Source organism: Somniosus microcephalus, chromosome 10, assembly GCF_052327205.1.
Source record: "Somniosus microcephalus isolate GS21.2 chromosome 10, FLI_Smic_1.0, whole genome shotgun sequence".
NCBI lineage: Eukaryota > Metazoa > Chordata > Chondrichthyes > Squaliformes > Somniosidae > Somniosus > Somniosus microcephalus.
In genome coordinates this window covers 169404883-169425069 of record NC_140996.1, presented here as the reverse complement: position 1 = coordinate 169425069, position 20187 = coordinate 169404883, and the positions used below count along the sequence as shown (strand labels likewise).

General features: G+C 47.9%; 1 protein-coding gene across 1 annotated transcript in view; it reads right to left on the bottom strand.

Annotated features, from left to right (window-relative positions):
• Nucleotides 1-4510: 4510 nt before the first annotated feature.
• The window catches only part of rnf17 (ring finger protein 17), a 236879-nt gene continuing 221202 nt past the window's right edge, over nt 4511-20187 (bottom strand). Inside the window, exons 32-37 of the mRNA XM_085998300.1 lie at nt 18738-18857; nt 16114-16194; nt 14364-14489; nt 13109-13174; nt 11016-11132; nt 4511-4684 (exon numbers count right to left, since the gene is read on the bottom strand). Of these exons, the coding sequence (XP_085854426.1) occupies nt 4511-4684; nt 11016-11132; nt 13109-13174; nt 14364-14489; nt 16114-16194; nt 18738-18857 (684 nt within the window). The remainder of the gene's footprint in view (nt 4685-11015; nt 11133-13108; nt 13175-14363; nt 14490-16113; nt 16195-18737; nt 18858-20187) is intronic.

Genomic DNA, 20187 nt, shown 5'->3' with positions numbered 1-20187 from the left:
CGACGGGGGGAAGAGAGAGCGCGACGGGAGGAAGAGAGGAGCGCGACGAGGGGGGGAAAGAGAGCGCGGGGGGGAAGAGAGCGCGCGACTGGGGGGAAGAGAGAGCCGCTGACAGGGGTGGGAAGAGAGAGCGCGACGGGGGGAAGAGAGAGCGCGACGGGGGAGAGAGAGCGGCGAGGGGGGGAAGAGAGAGCGCGACGGGGGGGGAAGAGAGAGCGCGACGGGGGGGGAAGAGAGAGCGCGACGGGGGGGAAGAGAGAGCGCGACGGGGGGGAAGAGAGAGCGCGACGGGGGGGGAAGAGAGAGCGCGACGGGGGGGAAGAGAGAGCGCGACGGGGGGGAAGAGAGAGCGCGACGGGGGGGAAGAGAGGAGCGCGACGGGGGGGAAGAGAGAGCGCGACGGGGGGGGAAGAGAGAGCGCGACGGGGGGAAGAGAGAGCGCGCGACGGGGGGAAGAGAGAGCGCGACGGGGGGGAAGAGAGAGCGCGACGGGGGGGAAGAGAGATGCGCGACGGGGGGGAAGAGAGAGCGCGACGGGGGGGAAGAGAGAGCGCGACGGGGGGGAAGAGAGAGCGCGACGGGGGGGAAGAGAGAGCGCGACGGGGGGGAAGAGAGAGCGCGACGGGGGGGAAGAGAGAGCGCGACGGGGGGGAAGAGAGAGCGCGACGGGGGGGAAGAGAGAGCGCGACGGGGGGGAAGAGAGAGCGCGACGGGGGGGAAGAGAGAGCGCGACGGGGGGGAAGAGAGAGCGCGACGGGGGGAAGAGAGAGCGCGACGGGGGGGAAGAGAGAGCGCGACGGGGGGGAAGAGAGAGCGCGACGGGGGGGAAGAGAGAGCGCGACGGGGGGGAAGAGAGAGCGCGACGGGGGGGAAGAGAGAGCGCGACGGGGGGGAAGAGAGAGCGCGACGGGGGGGAAGAGAGAGCGCGACGGGGGGGAAGAGAGAGCGCGACGGGGGGGAAGAGAGAGCGCGACGGGGGGGGAAGAGAGAGCGCGACGGGGGGGAAGAGAGAGCGCGACGGGGGGGAAGAGAGAGCGCGACGGGGGGGAAGAGAGAGCGCGACGGGGGGGAAGAGAGAGCGCGACGGGGGGGAAGAGAGAGCGCGACGGGGGGGAAGAGAGAGCGCGACGGGGGGGAAGAGAGAGCGCGACGGGGGGGAAGAGAGAGCGCGACGGGGGGAAGAGAGAGCGCGACGGGGGGGAAGAGAGAGCGCGACGGGGGGGAAGAGAGAGCGCGACGGGGGGGGAAGAGAGAGCGCGACGGGGGGGGAAGAGAGAGCGCGACGGGGGGGAAGAGAGAGCGCGACGGGGGGGAAGAGAGAGCGCGACGGGGGGAAGAGAGAGCGCGACGGGGGGGAAGAGAGAGCGCGACGGGGGGGAAGAGAGAGCGCGACGGGGGGGGAAGAGAGAGCGCGACGGGGGGGAAGAGAGAGCGCGACGGGGGGGAAGAGAGAGCGCGACGGGGGGGAAGAGAGAGCGCGACGGGGGGGGAAGAGAGAGCGCGACGGGGGGGAAGAGAGAGCGCGACGGGGGGGAAGAGAGAGCGCGACGGGGGGGAAGAGAGAGCGCGACGGGGGGGGAAGAGAGAGCGCGACGGGGGGGAAGAGAGAGCGCGACGGGGGGGAAGAGAGAGCGCGACGGGGGGGAAGAGAGAGCGCGACGGGGGGGAAGAGAGAGCGCGACGGGGGGGAAGAGAGAGCGCGACGGGGGGGAAGAGAGAGCGCGACGGGGGGGAAGAGAGAGCGCGACGGGGGGGAAGAGAGAGCGCGACGGGGGGGGAAGAGAGCGCGACGGGGGGAAGAGAGAGCGACGGGGGGGGAAGAGAGAGCGCGACGGGGGGGAGAGAGAGCGCGACGGGGGGGAAGAGAGAGCGCGACGGGGGGGAAGAGAGAGCGCGACGGGGGGGAAGAGAGAGCGCGACGGGGGGAAGAGAGCGCGACGGGGGGAAGAGAGAGCGCGACGGGGGGGAAGAGAGAGCGCGACGGGGGGGAAGAGAGAGCGCGACGGGGGGGAAGAGAGAGCGCGACGGGGGGGGAAGAGAGAGCGCGACGGGGGGGAAGAGAGAGCGCGACGGGGGGAAGAGAGAGCGCGACGGGGGGGAAGAGAGAGCGCGACGGGGGGGAAGAGAGAGCGCGACGGGGGGGAAGAGAGAGCGCGACGGGGGGGAAGAGAGAGCGCGACGGGGGGGGAAGAGAGAGCGCGACGGGGGGGGAAGAGAGAGCGCGACGGGGGGGAAGAGAGAGCGCGACGGGGGGGAAGAGAGAGCGCGACGGGGGGGGAAGAGAGAGCGCGACGGGGGGGAAGAGAGAGCGCGACGGGGGGGAAGAGAGAGCGCGACGGGGGGGAAGAGAGAGCGCGACGGGGGGGGAAGAGAGAGCGCGACGGGGGGGGAAGAGAGAGCGCGACGGGGGGGAAGAGAGAGCGCGACGGGGGGGAAGAGAGGAGCGCGACGGGGGGGAAGAGGAGAGCGCGACGGGGGGGGAAGAGAGAGCGCGACGGGGGGGAAGAGAGAGCGCGACGGGGGGGAAGAGAGAGCGCGACGGGGGGGAAGAGAGAGCGCGACGGGGGGGAAGAGAGAGCGCGACGGGGGGAAGAGAGAGCGCGACGGGGGGGAAGAGAGAGCGCGACGGGGGGGAAGAGAGAGCGCGACGGGGGGGAAGAGAGAGCGCGACGGGGGGGAAGAGAGAGCGCGACGGGGGGGAAGAGAGAGAGCGACGGGGGGGGGGAAGAGAGAGAGCGACGGGGGGGGGGGGAAGAGAGAGCGCGACGGGGGGAAGAGAGCGCGACGGGGGGAGGGGGTAGGGGGGTGGGGTAGGGGAAGGGGGGAGAGGAGGGAGAAGGGTGGAGGGGGAGTGGGGGGGAAGGGGGATGGAAGGGTGTGGGGGGCGGGGAAGGGGTAAGGGAGAAAGGGAGGGGGGGAGAAAGGGACGGGGGAGCCAGCAGACCCCCTCCCCTCTGAATGCGATGGCTCCGCGGAGCTCTGTGCCGCCCGACGCACTGACATGGCCCAGCCGAGCGCAGCGCTCCGGTCAGCCCAAGCCCCGCCCCCCCGAGCCCTGCCCTCCCGAGCCCCGGCTTCAAGACCACCGATTTGCGGCTGGGCCTGCGCTGGAGCCAAGCCCAGGGAATGGGCGTGAGCCGGCTTGAGGCTGAGAGGGCCGGGCCCGGCTGCCGGGGTAACCCTCCCCCCCTTCCCGCTCTCCCGAGCACCGGCCTCCCGAGCCCCGCCCTCCCGAGCACCAGCCCCCCGCCCAAGCCGCGGGGTGGAAGGAGAGAGGGAGCCGCCGCTCCTCCGGTCGATGTGTTGCGGGCCGACCCCTGAGGAGCGCCCGATCAGCTGCGCCCAAGCCCCGCGGTGACCGCAACTCACCTCCCGCTAGGCTCCCTCCCGCCCCGCCAGCCTTTACCAAAATGGCGGCGATGGCTACGCTCGGCCCAGTCCCATGCCGCCAGCCTTTACAAAGATGGCGGCGATCGCGGGGCGGGCCCAGCGGGAGGGGTGGTGCCTAGCTCGGGCGTGGCTGGGCAACAGAGGCCCAGGCTTCCAGGCCTGCAAAAACAGTGAAAGGTAGGAAAATTATAGAGGTTAGAGAAAAGATTTACCAATTAATTAACTTTTTTTTAAAAACCAATGTGTTTTAAAAGCAACTTTTTTTTTGCTGGAAATCTAGATTTGAAAAGAAACACGCAGAAAGTGGGAAAAAAAAACTTACGAATCAAGATGGCGGACACCTCAGTTCAGAAAGATAAGGCCCGCCCACACACGCACCGATTGGTCAACCGTCAGGTCACTGAACTGTAGGATTGGTCAATCGTCACGTCACTCAACTCTAGGATGGCCCGCCCGCACACGCAATGAACCCGCCCCCACTCGATGCTAATGAGCTGATAATGAGCGGAATTTTGAACGTTTTTTGGATACCGTCGGCACAATTTTTGTCCGACCAAAAAGTAAATATGCCCGAGAGTCCCCTAATGATAAGCTTTCTTTTGATATAACATGTGTAGGTACGCTCTATAACTTTTGATTGTATAGCCGGACAGACAGACAGAGAGACATACTGTTTTATATATATAGATAGATAGATAGATCCAGGATAAAAATGCTGACATAGCTTTGTCTATGGAAGTCTTAAAAATGCAGACATCCCCAATCGACATGCAACCTAAATGGTCCGTGGAAAGTAAAAATTATTTATGAATTGGAATACAGAAAATCATGCAACAAAAATACTTAAGTTGAGCTGCAACCTTTGGTAGTGAACTGGATTCCCAGTTTAAAAAAACTGTTACAAACATTAAATACTGCGGTTTTTGGTTATTTTTCACCTCTTTAACCAATTAGTGCATGCAGAAAAAGTTGAAATAATCAAGGCCAAGTTGATTACGGTTGTGTTTAGATCCAATTTATAACATGTCATTGCAGTGCTTAAAGTTCAACAAGCTGAATCATTTTGCAGAGGTTAGAGTGACATTTTATCTTAGAACATATTGGCACGAATCTACACATCTCAAGTGTCTACTATACCTGATCTGAAATCTGTGAGTAAAGAAAGTGCCTCTGCATTCTGATTTAGCTCTCTCAGAGCTTGCTCGAGATCATCTTCAGGTTCATAGCTTATACCACTATCATCTGTGTCACTGTCAGATTCAAAGTCTCTCCTCGGACTAAGAGAGACGTACACCTTAAGAAAATATAAAAAACACTATAGAATTACAACACAGAAACAGGCCATTCAGCCCAAACAGTCAGAGTTGGTGTTTATCCTCCATGTGAGCAGTAGTACGAATCCCATGTGCCTGCTCTGTTCCCATACTAATCCCATGTGCCTGCTCTGTTCCCATATACCTTTCTTTCAAACACCTATCTAAACTATTCTTAAATGCTGACATGGTCTCTACTTCAATCTCTAATAATGGTAGTGCATTCCACTGCTTCACAACTCTAAAAAGGTTACTCCTGCTCTGTCTTAAATCTCTTACATTTAATCTAATATCTATCCATTTGTTCTAAATCCTTCAATCACTGGAAACAGTCTGTTTTCATCTACTCTCTCCCATCCCTTCATAATTTTAAATACTTCTATCAAAACACCTTGTGAATTCCACTGTTCTAATAAAAACAGTTTCACTTTTTCCAAGTCTTTCTTCATACAGGTACACTATCCCTTATCCGAAAGCCTTGGGACCAGCTGAGTTTCGGTTTTCAGAAGGTATTATTATAAGACTTAAAATTTATATTAAATACAAATTTCCCAAAGTTCAGGCTACCTCTTGCGACTGTTCCGTGTCTCATTCCCCTTCCTGCTTCTCTGGAAAGCCGGATATCGGCTGACTCCTACTAAGCTGGCCCGCAAATCAGGTCGGGGGTCGGGGAGAAATGAATATCGGACGGGTCGGCGGGGGGTGAAAAGAATATCGGACGGGCTGCGGTTCGGGTCGGGTCGGAGAAAAGAATATCGGACGGGCCGCTGCAGCTATCAGACGAGCCACTGTATTGTTGGGTTCACTCTCCCGTTACCTCCTTCACACGGCCCGGTTCGGCCTGCAATCTCCTACCCAGGAGGGAACTCTGTGACCCTCTGCCCTGCTCAGCGTAAGTCGTGTGCCACTCTGGTCATGTCATGCGCACGACTTACGCTGAACAAAAAAACTTTCGGTTTTTAGAGGTTTCGGAAGTTCGGATAAAGGATAGTCTACCTGTATTTGTATTTCCTCCCAACAGGCAGCTACCTAGTGAAACTGTGCTGTACCCTCTATTGCCTCAACATCTTTCTTATAGTGTAAAACTACACATCGGATTCCAACTGTGGTCTTTGTAAGGTTTTATATGGATTCATTATTTACAGCTCGATATATTCTATACCTCTTGCCATAAAACCCAGTATTTCATTTATTTTCTTATGGCTTTATCCACTCAAGATGTTGCTTTTACTGTCTCGTGAACCTGAACCCCCAAATCACCGCGCTCTTCCACCATTACCCAGCTTTCTGCCCCCACCGCACGCATTCAATGTATAATTTTTTTTAAACTTAAAAAAAATCAAGATGTACCACCTAATTTACGAAGATTAAATTTGTCTGTAAATCCAGATGTCTAGTCCTTTATCCAAATCACTGATGTAGTGAACAGAAATGGTCCCCAAAAAGCCGCCTTTGGGACACTGCTACACAGTTCCTACCACTGAGAAACTACCCTTAACTCCTACTCGTTTCCTCCCTCCTAAGCAATTTTGAATTCAACTTTCAAACCTCCCTCAAATTCCACACTCAATCTTTTTTCCAATAATCTCCTGCAAGGTACCTTGTCAAAGGCTTTCTGAAAGTTCATGAACACCATAACCATTGTGTTTCCCCCATCCACATCTGTCATCTCCTCAAAGAACTTGATTAGGTTTGTCAAGCAGGATCTCCCTTTCTGAAATCAGAGTTGGCCGCTTCTTCTTATTTTATCTTCATCTAGATATTTAGCAATTACATCAAGATTCAAAAAAAATTTCCCGATCACATGTTAAACTAACTGGCCTGTAATTACCCAGATTAGCTCTGCCTTTTTTTGAAAATGGCTATTGCACTAATCACTCTCCAGTCCTCCAGCACATAACACTTTAATAGAACCCTGAATATAATTTCTAGGGCCTCCACTATTTCTTTCCCCATTTCCCTCAGGATCCTCGGAAAAATCCAATTAGGTCAAAGGTGAAGTGCTACACACAGGAAGAAAAATATAAGACGATGTGAATACTCCATGAAAGTATTCCCATCGTCTTGTATGTGTTGAGACAGCCAAGGATGAAGCTGAAATCGAAACCTAGGCGTCTTAAGTAGATTTAATGCTAAAATAACAGTAACTTGCATTTATATAGCACCTTTACGCAGTAAAACATCCAAAAGTACTTGAGTGTTATCAAACAAAATGTGACACCGAGCCACATAAGGAGATATTAGGACAGATGAAAGAGGCAGGTTCTACAAAGTATCTTAAAAGGAGAGAGGTGCAGAGGTTTAGGGAGGGAATTCCAGAGCTCAAGGCCTAGGCAGCTGAAAGCACGCCCAGCAATGGCGGAGCAATTAAAATCAGGGATGCGCACGAGGCCAGAATTGGAGGAGCGCAGAGATCTTGGAGGGCTGGAGGAGATTACAGAGATAGGGAGGACTGAGGCCATGGAGGGATTTGAAAACCAGGACCGGGAGCCAATGTAGGTCAGCGAGCACAGGGGTGATGGGTGAACAGGACTTGGCAAGAGTTAGGATACAGGCAGATTTTTGGATGAGCTTAACATATTCAACCAGTGCAGAGCAACAATCAACAAAGTCAACACTGTTGAAATACATAGCCAAAATAGTAGACAAGTCAGTGGAAGTAGCAATCAAACTGTATAGTGGTCTGGTCAGACTGCACCTTGAATATTGTGTCTATTTCTGGTTGCCAAGAAAGACACATTCAAGATCTGGAGGCATTGTAGAGAGAATCAATGTAGTGAGGGAACGGGTAGTACCGTGGTTATGTTCAAATCCTACCATGGCAGCTGGGGAATTTAAATTTGAAAATGGGTATTACAGGAAACTTTGTGCTATCCGGCACCGACAGGACCGAGCTGCTGCCGTACACTCCAAACTGCCGTACACTCCAGAGCTAATGTTGAAACATACGGAGATGAATCAACAAACCCTGTTGCTTAGCAACAGTCTCTAAACAGTCGGCAAGCATCTCTGTAGCGTCTCTAGCTGAAGCTGTTGCTTAGCTACAGACCTTGCAGAGCTTGACTGTTCAAAAAAAGCAAAGAAAAGAAACAAAAAGAATAAAAAACGGCTCCTGATTTTTGCCGGTGGCTCCAGCTTGCCGGACGGTTCGCCTCCGGATAACTCAGTTTCCTGTACATTAGCTACTCTCCAGTCCTCCAGCACATATCAAATCAACTTTTATTGTCATTGTTAGTGCACAAGTGCAGTACAACGAAATGTAGGCTTGCGGCTCTCCAGTGTACATTTAGATTAAGACATTTAAACATTCAACATACATTTGGCTTGTAATACATTAACATAACCATAATAAAGTGCATTGGCAGATGTGCAGGCTTTAAAGTTTATTTGTGGAGTTCAGTAGGATGACAGCCCTGGGAAAGAAACTGTTCCTAAATCTGGTCGTACGGGTGCGAATGCATCTGTAGCGTTTCCCAGATGGCAGGAGGGCGAACAGACTGTGGCTGGGGTGGGTAGGGTCTTTGATGATGGACCGTGACCTCTGTAGACAGCATTTCTGGTATATGTGCTCTATGGTAGAATTTTACTAGAATTTAATATAATTTCCAGGGTCTCTGCTATTTCTTTCCTCACTTTCCCATTTCCGTAAGGATCCTTGAAAAAAGTAAATAACCTGGAATAAAAAGAATAATGGTGACCATGAAACTACTGGATTGTCTTAAAAACCCCTTCTGATTCAATAATGTCCTTTAGGGAAGGAAATCTGCCACCCTTACCTGGTCTGGCCTTTGTGAGACTCCAGACCCAGAGCAATGTGGTTGACTCTTAACTGCCCTCTGAAATGGCCAAGCAAGCCACTCAGTTGTATCAAACTGCAAACTCGTCCTTCTTGACTTGTCTGCAGCCTTTGACACGGTTGACCACTCCATCCTTCTCCAATGCCTCTCAACCGTCGTCCAGCTGGGTGGGACTGCACTCGCCTGGTTCCATTCTTATCTATCTAATCGTAACCAGAGAATCACCTGCAATGGCTTCTCTTCCCGCCCCCGCATCATTACCTCTGGTGTCCTCCAAGGATCTATCCTCGGCCCCCTCCTATTTCTCAGCTACATGTAGCCCCTTGGCGACATCATCCGAAAACACAGCGTCAATTTCCATATGAACGCGGATGACACCCAGCTCTAAGTAACTACCTCTTCTCTCGACCCCTCCACGGTGTCTAAACTGTCAGACTGACATCCAGTTCTGGATGAGCAAAAATTTTCTCCAATTAAATATTGGGAAGACCGAAGCCAGTGTTTTCGGTCCCCGCCACAAACTCCGTTCCCTAGCCACCGACTCCATCCCACTCCCCAACATCTGTCTGAGGCTTAACCACACTGTTTGCAACCTTGGTGTCATATCTGACCCTGAAATGAGCTTCCGACCACATATCCGCAGCATAACAAAGACCGCCTACTTCCACCTCCATAACATCACCTGTCTCCGCCCTTGCCTCAGCTCATCCGCTGCTGAAACCCTCATCCATGCCTTTGTTACCTCTGGACTTGACTATTCCAGCGCACTCCTGGCCGGCCTCACACATTCCACCCTACATAAACTTGAGGTCATCCAAAACTCGGTTGCCCGTGTCCTAACTCGCACCAAGTCTCATTCACCCATCACCCCTGTGCGCGCTGACCTACAATGACTCCCGGTTAAGCAGCGCCTCGATTTCAAAATTCTCATCCTTGTTTTCAAATCTCTCCATGGCCTCGCCCCTCCCTATCTCTGTAATCTCCTTCAGCCCCAAACCACCGCCACCCTCCCCAAGCTTTTGGTCACCTGCCCTAATTTAGCCTTATGTGGATCGGTGTCAAATGTTTTGTCTTAAAATACTCCTGTGCAGCGCCTTGGGAGGTTTTACTATGTTAAAGGCGCTATATAAATACCAATTGTTGTTGTTGCTAGGAAAAACAGTAAGAATAAAACCGGACAGGCCACCCAGCATTGAACTAGGCAGCGGATTCAGACACGGCAAAGGCATACTCAGCCCAGTCAACCCTGCAAAGTCCTCCTCACTAACATCTGGAGACGTGCCAAAATTGGGAGCGCTGTCCCACAGACTAGTCAAGCAACAGCCTGACAGAGTCATACTCACAGAATCAGACCTTTCAGTCGCCCAAACTCCTCCATCACTATCCCTGGGTATGTCCTGTCCCACCGGCAGGACAGACCCACCAGAGGTGGCGGCACAGTGGTATACAGTCGGGAAAGAGTGGCCCTGGGAGTCCTCGGTATTGACTCTGAACCCCATGAAGTCTCATGGTATCAGGTCAAACATGGGCAAGGAAACCTCCTGCTGATTACCACCTACCGCCCTCCCTCAGCTGATGAATCATTACTAAATATTGAACACCACTTAGAAGAAGCACTGAGGGTAGTAGGAAATGTGATGATGGAGCACACCAAGGAGGTAAAGAGAAAAGCAGAGATTTTCCAGGGGCAGATGAGACTAATAGTGTTTGATGTGGTAACAGAGGCAGAGAAGAAATCTGAGATGGCCTCAATGATAGGAACCTCAGAGGTGGCAACCAGCACGCCTTCTACTATTACTTTCAAAATACAAACTTTGAATCATTTTCTGTGGCATGTTTTACAAATGAGTAATGGGGACATTGTGGTGACACTTATCTAGAGGTAGCATGCAGATTTATCATCTCAACCAGCAAGGGGGGTGGGGGGGGGGGGGGCGGTGCGGGAATTATTAGAGCTCACAGAATGCTCACACGCAAAAAAAGGTAGGGACAAATCACCTGGATTGTCCATCCCTTCAGTCACTTCCTCCTTGTTTGTAGGGAACTGCCGAGGCTTAACTTTAAATTGGAAATCACTATGCGGGAAACTACAGATGTGCCTGCGTCTCTGCCATAGCCTTTTGGAATTATAATGTGCCATATCAGCATAACACTCTTACTTATTTGGCCCCCTAACAAGTTATATGTTCCAATTTTGTTGTGATTTGGGGAGGCGGGGGTGGAAGGAGAGAGAAAAATCTCCACCAAAAACTGTTAATTTCACCCCCCTTTTTTAAAAAAAAAAGGAAATGTGTAAACGTTTCCTTCTAACCTGGTGAACTCATACCTGTATGTGTTCCATAACAGCAGGTTTTAAAGCTATGCGTAATTCATATTTTTCTCTATATAGAGCCCAGGAATCTCATTTTAAACAAGCAGGTTCAATAAAGAGGTACTTCAAAAGCCCTATATTAAGTCAACTTCTCAAAAACTAAATCTACCTGAAATCTCTGTATCCAGAATGCAATATGCATACCTGATTGGGAGTTTCTAGGTGCTTTACAGTTACAGGGAAAACTTTTCCAGGTAAAGGCAATAGTGGATAATCATACTCTGGCAACATAACGGTTTCAAAGCGTGAAGATAATAAACCCTGTGAACACAGATTTACAACATATTAGACTATTCATTGTCTTATGCCTGACTTGTCTTTTCTAGATACATCTATTTACATCATCTTTGGAATATTAATACAAGTTTATTAGAGTTCTAGTAGTCACAGCAGCGAAGTTTTTAAATACAGAAAGTAATTTAAAAATAGTAATACCTTTCTTACATGAATTCACTTTACATATACTTCCCAGTGGTTTGCTGTTGCAGCTATTGTGCGTCTAAATAACTTAAAGTTCTGATAGGAACATAGGAATTGCTAGACGAAAAAGGACCACGGTCCATCTAGTTCGCCTTCCATCATCCTGGTAGTCACATGATGCAACAATAATGGAGTTGTTGACTTCTCATAGCAATAAATCTCTATCAATTAGTTTATAACAGACCCAGACAGGAGGCGAGGAAAACATCAGTCGTGGAAAGCTTTGGGAACCTTAGGTTCAAAGTCACCAGTTCCTCCCAAGCACAATACACTTATGGAGCATCTCTATCCAAAGGGTCAAATGCTGACTAATCTGCTGTGCATTTCCAGAATTTTATGTATTAAATAATTACTGTTTGCAGGGGGGGGGGGGGGGGGGGGTGCGTGGGAAGGCGAATCCAAATTTTTAAAATTGTGTTTCAAAACAGACTAATCTTAATTTAGATATATTTAGGACCTACAGCATGATAGATTGTTCAGTCCAAGGGCCAGATTCAGAAATACGTCACTTTCCATATATTGTTTTCTTTCCCACTGGATTCTACCATTCACATTCCACTGTTTGCCCTTTTATTTGGAGGCAGGCTCAACTCACCGTTTCAGCTTTACAATTTCTGACAGATTAACTTTATATATTATGTACCACTTCACAGCTTTTTCCAACCTTTTAAAATCTAGTCACAGGCTGTGCACTTCCAGTATTTTCAGTTTTGTCGATTAGATATTTTAACATTAGCTCAAAATTCAAGCAATCAAAAAAAAATTCAACAAGAAATAAGGCATTTTGATTCAAATGTGCAAATACAAATCACCCGGCTCTGCTCATCTTTACACTGATTTAAGTTTCAAACGGCAATGATAATAGATGCTATAATGTGACAATTAAAAAAAAAAATTATTTCCTCGGAGGATGTGAGCGACACTGGCCAAGCCATATTTATTGCCCATCACCAAGTGTTCTAAGGTGATGGTGGATCTTGTACTTGAACCGCTGCAGTCCTTGTGCTAAGTGTTTCCAAGATGGTGCTAAGTAGAGAATTCCACAATTTTGGCCCAGCAGTGATAGAAGACCATTGACATATGCCCAAGTCAGGATGGTGTGTGACTTGGAAAGGTAACTAGAGGCGATGGTGTTCCCATGATCTTCCTGCTCACTGTGGTCGCAAGGCTCAGCAGTGCTGTTGAAGTAAGCTTGGCAAATTGCTACTGTACACAATGTACATAGTACATATTGCAGCCACAGTGCACCAGTTGTGGAGTTCAGTGGCAGGGGTGCCGATCAAGCGGACTGTTTTGTCCTGATGGTGTCAGCCTTTGCGTTTTGTTGCAGCTGTACCCATGCAGGCAAGTGAGTATACCATCACATTCTGTCTTGAGCCTTGTAGATGGTGGAGAGGCAACAAGCTGTCAGGAGGTGAGCTAGCCTCTTCCCCATTATGTTAATATAGATGGTCTAGCTATGCTTGCTGTCAAGGTTGACCTCAAGATGTTGATAGTGGGGGACACAGTAATGGCGATGCCATTGAAGATCAGAGGTGGTGATTGAGCTTTTTACAAATCGGAAGGTATATTGCAGTCTGTTTGCATAACCTGAAGATTTGAACAGCAGCAAAGCAACTGTGCCAATACAAAAGTTAAGCAAGAAACAACTTTTGGTTGAGTTTCCGTTGAAAAGTGGTGATAAAGAGAACGTTTAGAAATATATATTTATAATTAACAAAATATTGAATTTCTGCCAATATTCAGTAACTTCTTACCTCAAACATCAAATCCCAGTTTTCTTCAGGTACACGTTCTCCATTATTTAAATCAGGACAACATTTCTGTGAAGGAGGAAAAAAAGTTCATTACAAAGTACATTAAAAAAAAATCTTCAATGTGTTTGCTGACTATGTAAATACCATGCGAGAATATAAACAGAGAATTTAGGCCCCAAGTAACATTTCCTTAATGACAGTGGGTGCAAAAAGCTTCCAGATGTGGTGAAGAGGCAATGTAGCACCCAGGACCTACCAGGCTCTCTATAAATGAGATCACAATTTTAGACCTGGCACTAACCTCTTTGCTGTTCTGGCTGCAATTACAGATTACAACCTACAAGTTCATGATTTAGATATTTGTGGCATTTGCAAAAACTAGCCTGAACTGTGCCTTGAGAGATAGGTCATCACTCTCTTCATCGTGACAAATCCAAGGTACAAGAGTCTACAACAGTACCCAAGGAGAGGAAACCATTAACAATATCAGCTAATGTGTGCCAGGAAGGGAAGTTGGGTGGTCAGCAGTTTGGTGGGAATAGGGTCGAGGGTGCAGGAGGTGGGTCTCATGGACAACATGAGCTCGGAGGGGGCATATGGAGAGAAACTAGAGAAAGATACGAGTTGAGGGCTAGGGCAGGGGAAGGAATAAAAGCAGCATAGGCAGTTGAACGGATGGTCTCAATCTTCATGACAGAAGTCTATGAGCTCCTTGCACTTGTTATTGGAGGTGAGCGTGGAGAGGGGTCCAAGAGGACTGTTTGTCGTGAAGAGAAGCTGGAGGTTATCTTTGCATTCCAGGATGATAGCAGAACCCGATAGTGCTTTACGTGGTCCAGGCAGATCTGGCGATGAATGGCTAAAGTAGTTCACCGCCATAAACATTCAAGCCTACGTCTGTTGGACTTAAGGGAGTGGAGATGAAGGCTGTACCAGGGGAACTGCCCGGGGGGGGGGGGGGGGGGGGGAAATGAACAAACGAAAGAGAGAGAGAGAGGGAGGATTGGTTTTAATGGGGAGGACAACCAATAATGACCATTACCTATTCAGCTTTTACTGTACAGGTATTCCTCCAAATTACTCTTCTGTATAGTTTCCATTATTTTACCAAGCACTGATGAGACTACAGAGTCTGATTTGCTCCTCTTTAATATAGGCACAATTTGCTTACTTCAAAAATGCAAAACTTCTCCAGGTGAAATTCACTGACTGCCAGTAAAGGGACGATTAAATTTGGCTAAACTTGTAATCTTACCTTTAACATTATTGAAGCATTTTCATCTTGAACAGCATGGTTATGATGAATCATAAAGTATGAAACTGACATTCCATCAAAGCGAAGATCAACCAACAGCATCTGTAGGCAATTTTCTGATGGTACCTAGAATTAGTTAATATAATTTATTATTTTAAATATCTCAATTAGATCACCTCTCAACCTACTAAACTCAAGGGAATACATGCAACGTTTATTCAACCTGTCCTCATAATTTAATCCTTTGCGCCCAAGTAACATTCTGATGAATCAATGCTGCATCCCCCTCCACTGTTGCGGGAAAGATGGGCATAGATTCCAGTAACTTCTTCACAACTGATGTTAAACCGATAGGTCTATAGTTTCCAGGTTTCTTCCTCCCTTCTTAAATAATGCAGTGTCATTTGCAATTTCCCAATCCAAATGCACAATTCCTGAATAGACAGCACTTCGCAAAATGATGACTAATGCATCTACAATTTCCTCACCACAGATCCTGGAAATTTGTCGACCTCAAGTCCCATTACTTTCTCCATTACCATTTTTTTGTTACTTATATTAAATCCAATAAACCAATAGGACTTATTTTTAGTTCCTTGTACCCCTGGTATTCTGTCCTCTTCCTCTATTGTGGAAAAAAAAACAATGTATTCATTTAACAAATCTGCCATTTCCTTATTGTCCATTATTGTCTCACCTGCATCTGTCTTTGATGGGCCCACATTCCCCCTTACCACTATCTTGCTCTTGATATATTTATAAAAACTTTTGTTAGCTTCGATATCCCTTGCAAGTTTTTCATATTCCTTTTTACACCTCATATTACTTTGTTTGTATCCCTTTGTTGCTTTTTATAGCTCTCCCAATCTGTTAAGAGTTCCACTTTGCCTTGCATTTATGTAAGCCTGTTCTTTTAGCTTGATACGGTCTCTTACCTCATTTGTTCACCATGGTTGCTACCTGAGCTGGGTTGCAAGAAGGCTGCCACAATGTCCGCATCTTGGTGCTGCCTAAGCACACAAAGGCAGTGGCTTGCAGGCATATACGGGAGTCGGAATGTGGACCCACGTCAGGGAGCACAAGTGGCTGAGGCAGTACTGCTGGGGCAAAATGAGTCAGTGCCAACCCAGGGAACAGTGGCAACTGAGAACAGGTGCACGGCCAACGAACAGAGGAGGCCTGAAAATTCATAGGGGGGTGAAGTTCTGTGGGTGGGGGAGAGAATTGGCTGTTGGAGTTCTGTAAGGGGGCAAGAGTTTATAAAATAGATTTAAAAGATAGATTTGAAAGGAAAAGTTAGTACCCGCCTGACTACTTACCTTCACCAAGATGGTCGACACACTGGAGGCGAGAAACTTCAAAAAATGTGCTCCGTGACACCTGGTGCCCAGAATATGCAACTTCATGCAGAATCAAAAGTATTCTAGTGTCACAGGCTGTCACGTTAATCCAATTAAAATGTGACAGGCAGGCTTCACCAGTAAAGTGCAACAAGTATAGATGTTGACACACTTCACACTGAAAACCCTAAACATACCAAATTTAATATATAGATATATCATCCCTTGGATTTGAAACAACAAATGTGCATCTTCACAAGTTCCTTTAATCAAGTTCACCTTCTGCATCTGTTTAGATTAGTTTTTTGTTGACATTTTTTTCATGTAATTAAACAAATATATTAACACTATACACAAGTCATTTAGGAGATTTGCACAAAACTACTTTGTCTTGGGTGAAAGATAATTACCATGATCTCCACCTCCAACTTTCTTTGTAGAAGTAATTCTCTCAAAGTGTCAATAGCATCTTCCTGCCACTTGTTTCCTACCTGTAAAAGGTGGCATTTGAAGTTTTAATAAACTGTCAAATCCACACGTATGCAATTCTAAAGTTTTTTAAAAAAACGCAAAATGTTAATTTACCATGCCTTCCTCAAGCAAATTTGGTTATAACCTTTTTTTTTATATCCACTGAACAATGAATGTGCTTTAACTGCAGTTTTATTTACAAATTTTCCCATTACAAGCAATTCTTCTTTGGAACCCAGTTAACAATTTTCCAAAACAGAACATGTAGGATTAAAGCTTAAAAAATTAGAATATAGAATTGTCAAAACATAAACAGTAATCAAAAAATTAGAATTAGACAGGTGGACATCAATTTAACCAACGAGCAGGTCCAGCATACTGTTCACTGGTGATATTCCCAATGTTAAAGCCAATTTCATTACCCCCATATGTGATGGTGTCTTAGCCAAGACAAAACAATGAGCTGATTCACTGAGTGAAGATCCAGCTCTCCAGAGCACAGACCCCAAAACAATCTAACCACTAGGCCCCTCCCCACCATCCAGAGGTCAGGAGTCATCTGGCTGCTGAAATTCCTTAAGAACACTTACCACAGCCTCACCGGTTTCCTATCTCATTTTGTTAAGCATTTTGATCCAGTTACCTTGTAGACATTTAGGCCTAGAAATTCAGTGGGCTGCGCCACCAGTTAGCGCCCAAAGAGGGCACTTAGTGGCTTTAGCGTGAAATTTAGCGGGGGCGCTAATGGCGGCATTAGCCTGTAGCGCTGCGCCACCACCAATGACGTCATCGGTGTGCGCAGCGCCCCAATCGCGATATTGGGTCGCGCCCCCCGCTGTAACGCCGGTCGGAATCTGCGACCGGTTCAGGGGGGCCGACCTGCGGCGGTAGTGGCGCTAATTAAAGGGGAGGTGCGGGGCGACCATTTTTTTTGCTGGCCGCCGTCCCCGGCCTCCTGAGCACCCGCGCCCCCCCCCCCCCCAGGGCAGTGCCGGCTGTGTCCCAAGAGCCCGGCACTTCTCCTTGGTGCCAGGCTCTTTTGCCGGCACTCGCGATCTCTGATCGTGCTGGTGCAGGCCCCTCCCCTTTAAGAAGGGGAGGAAGGCCTGCAGTACCGCAGCTTGCCGTGCCGCAGCGTGTGGCGCTGCGGCACGTTGTGCTGCGATATTCAGTTTCAGCGCCCCAAGAGGGACGTGGGGTGCCTCGAGCAGCGCCCCACTTCCGTTTGGGGCGCTGAAACTGAATATCGCGCTGGCGCAATCGGCTCCTTCCGGGGCGGAACTTCCGGCGCCCAGGCAAGCTTGGCGCCTCGTTTCTAGGCCTTAATTCCTTAAGTTGATTCTTAACATGTTTTACTGTTGGTGTTATAGATTCCAGAGAGAAAGTAACTGGATCTGGTATTTTTTATTTTCATTTGTGAAAACTGACTAATTTAACGGGCCAGATTTTGCAATGAGAACAATGGTGAGGCTAACTGTTATAACAAGGTAAATCGGGCACCAACTTCTGGCCTCCGTACATGCGCAATTAAGCATGCAAATCAGGAAGTTGCTGTCAGAGATAGCCCGCTCCTCGACAGGGTGCGCTGTTGCAGTCCTTGCCAATAGACTCGGTACTGAAATGTAAGAAACGGCGTGAAGCTGGGGTACTTGCCCATTAGTTCCGCACTAAAAATGGCTGAAAAAGTTAGGGTTGGTGCATTCAAGAGTGAGCTTTTAACGGCGTGAAAAGTGATAATTACTGAACAACCTCTCTGGCCCTGAAAATTTAATTTTACAAGTGTGGAGTCTCCTTCCCTCAGAAGAAAATTAGTGATGGAGATTTTTTTTTAAATGTAAATAATGTTTTTTTTTAAACTATCTGCCACTCTTTTTTCTCCCCCCCCCTTAATCCCATCTATATTTCCCAATCCGTATTTCGCTTTCTGTACATTAAGAACATAAGAAGTAGGAGCAGGAGTAGGCCATACAGCCCCTCGGGCCTGCTCCGCCATTCAATAGGATCATGGCTGATCCGAATCTAGACTCACGTCCACTTCCCTGCCCTCTCCCCGTAACCCCTAATTCCCTTAATACTTAAATTTAATTCTTATTTCCTGCTTTAGACTGCATGTCTCAGTGAGGATTCTTCAATCTGATTGAAGAGCCTTGTTATTTCTTTCCCTGCTCACAAACACCACAGATCCCCTATAGAGGGTGTCGCGCTGAAATTGAAATCTGATTAGAGTAAGTCTGCGCTCTAAAGCCCACAAAAACTCTGTCACTGCTGACCGTAAAATTTGGGCCAATAAATTTGGTAATAATGTATTTGGCAATGGTCTTTGACACAGATTATCCAATTCCATATTTCTGTACTGCACGATCATCTCTTTTGTTGGAATACTTGATATACTCTTAAAATAACAATCTCAAGGAATGAATAAGCTTAAGCACAACTGCCTTTTGGGTACTGATGGCTTTTAAAAACAGGACTGTCCTTCAGGACTGATCATCCACTGTGAAAAACGAGCATGGTTTATAAAATAAATTACTGATTTATACCCAATGTAACATTATATACTTACAGGTGCCACTCCATAAAGCTGAAATGGTAGGCAAAGCTCTGGAATATCAGGATACATGAGCACTGGATAAACATGGCATTGAGGGATTGTTTCAGTGTATCCACGGTCAACATAGTGTACCTAGTATCAAAACAATGAGTAAATAACTATACTCATCACAGAACAAAATGTTAACTTTTTTTTTAAAACAATACTAAAATCAAGTAGAATACCTTGCAAGTAAAATTGTGAAGAATCTCAAGTGATATTCTTGCATTCTCCACAATTTTATCGTAAAACTAAGTGCTCGCACAATTATACATGCAGGAGTAGATAAATCTGTTCAATTATAAATTGTTACAGCAAAACCTTCAACATTTTATTTAAAAACTATTGAATGCCCCGCCATATAAAGAGAAAGATTAGACAGTATGTGAAGTGTGAAGGGTAGGAAATGTTTTTACAGCACTAAGTTTATAAAAAAGAACATTTCCTTTAGAGCAGCTCAAAAACAACTTAAAAAAAGGATTGATTCAGTTACAGTATGAGGAAAGAGAAGGAAGGTACAATTAATTGAAAAGCAGGTGTAGGAGATCTGACTAGTGGGAGCTGGGCATCTCAAAAATAGTCACAGAAGGACAAGAGAGAGAGTAGAATTGGTGGAGAGAGATGTGGGAAGGGAAAATTGAAGTGGCTGTGGGCTGCATTAAATGAATTGTAAAAGTAGCAATTGGTTGGGAGAGATGGGGCTCCAGAAAGCATATTATAGTTCTGGAAACACAGGGGAAGAGTCTCAGGCAATGCAGACATTAAGCAGGTTGTCATAGGATATGGCAACTATCCAATAATGTGAAAGATTGCCAATAATGTGAAATATTGCCCAGATATGTCCCATCCACTAGAAACAGGATAAATTTAACATGACCAATATTGCCACATCAGTAAAGTGATGGAAGGAATCATCTATAGTGCCATCAAGCAATACCTACTCACCAATTCTCATTTCAGGATCTGTCAGAACCACTCAACTCCAGGCCTCACAGCCTTGATCCAGACATGGATTCAACAGCTGAATGCCAGGGGAGAGGTAAAAGTAACTGCTGTCAACATCAAGGCAGCATTTGACCGAGTATAGCACCAAGGAGCCCTAGCAAAACTGAAATCAATGATGATCGAAGGAAACCTTCCAGTGGCTGTAGTCATATCTGATGCAAAGGAAGATGTTGATGGCTATAGTTGTCAGAGGCAAATTATCACAGCCCCAGGACCTCACTGCAGAAGATCTTCAGGAAAGTGCCCTCGGTTAATCATCTTCAGTTGCTTCATCATCTTCCCGCCTCTTACGTTGTCAGGAGTGGGACCGTTTGCTGATAATTCCAGTGTTCAGCTCAATTCACAACTCCAATAATGAAGCAGCCCATGTCAACCTATTGCAGGACCCAGATAATATCCAAGCTTGGATTGACATGGG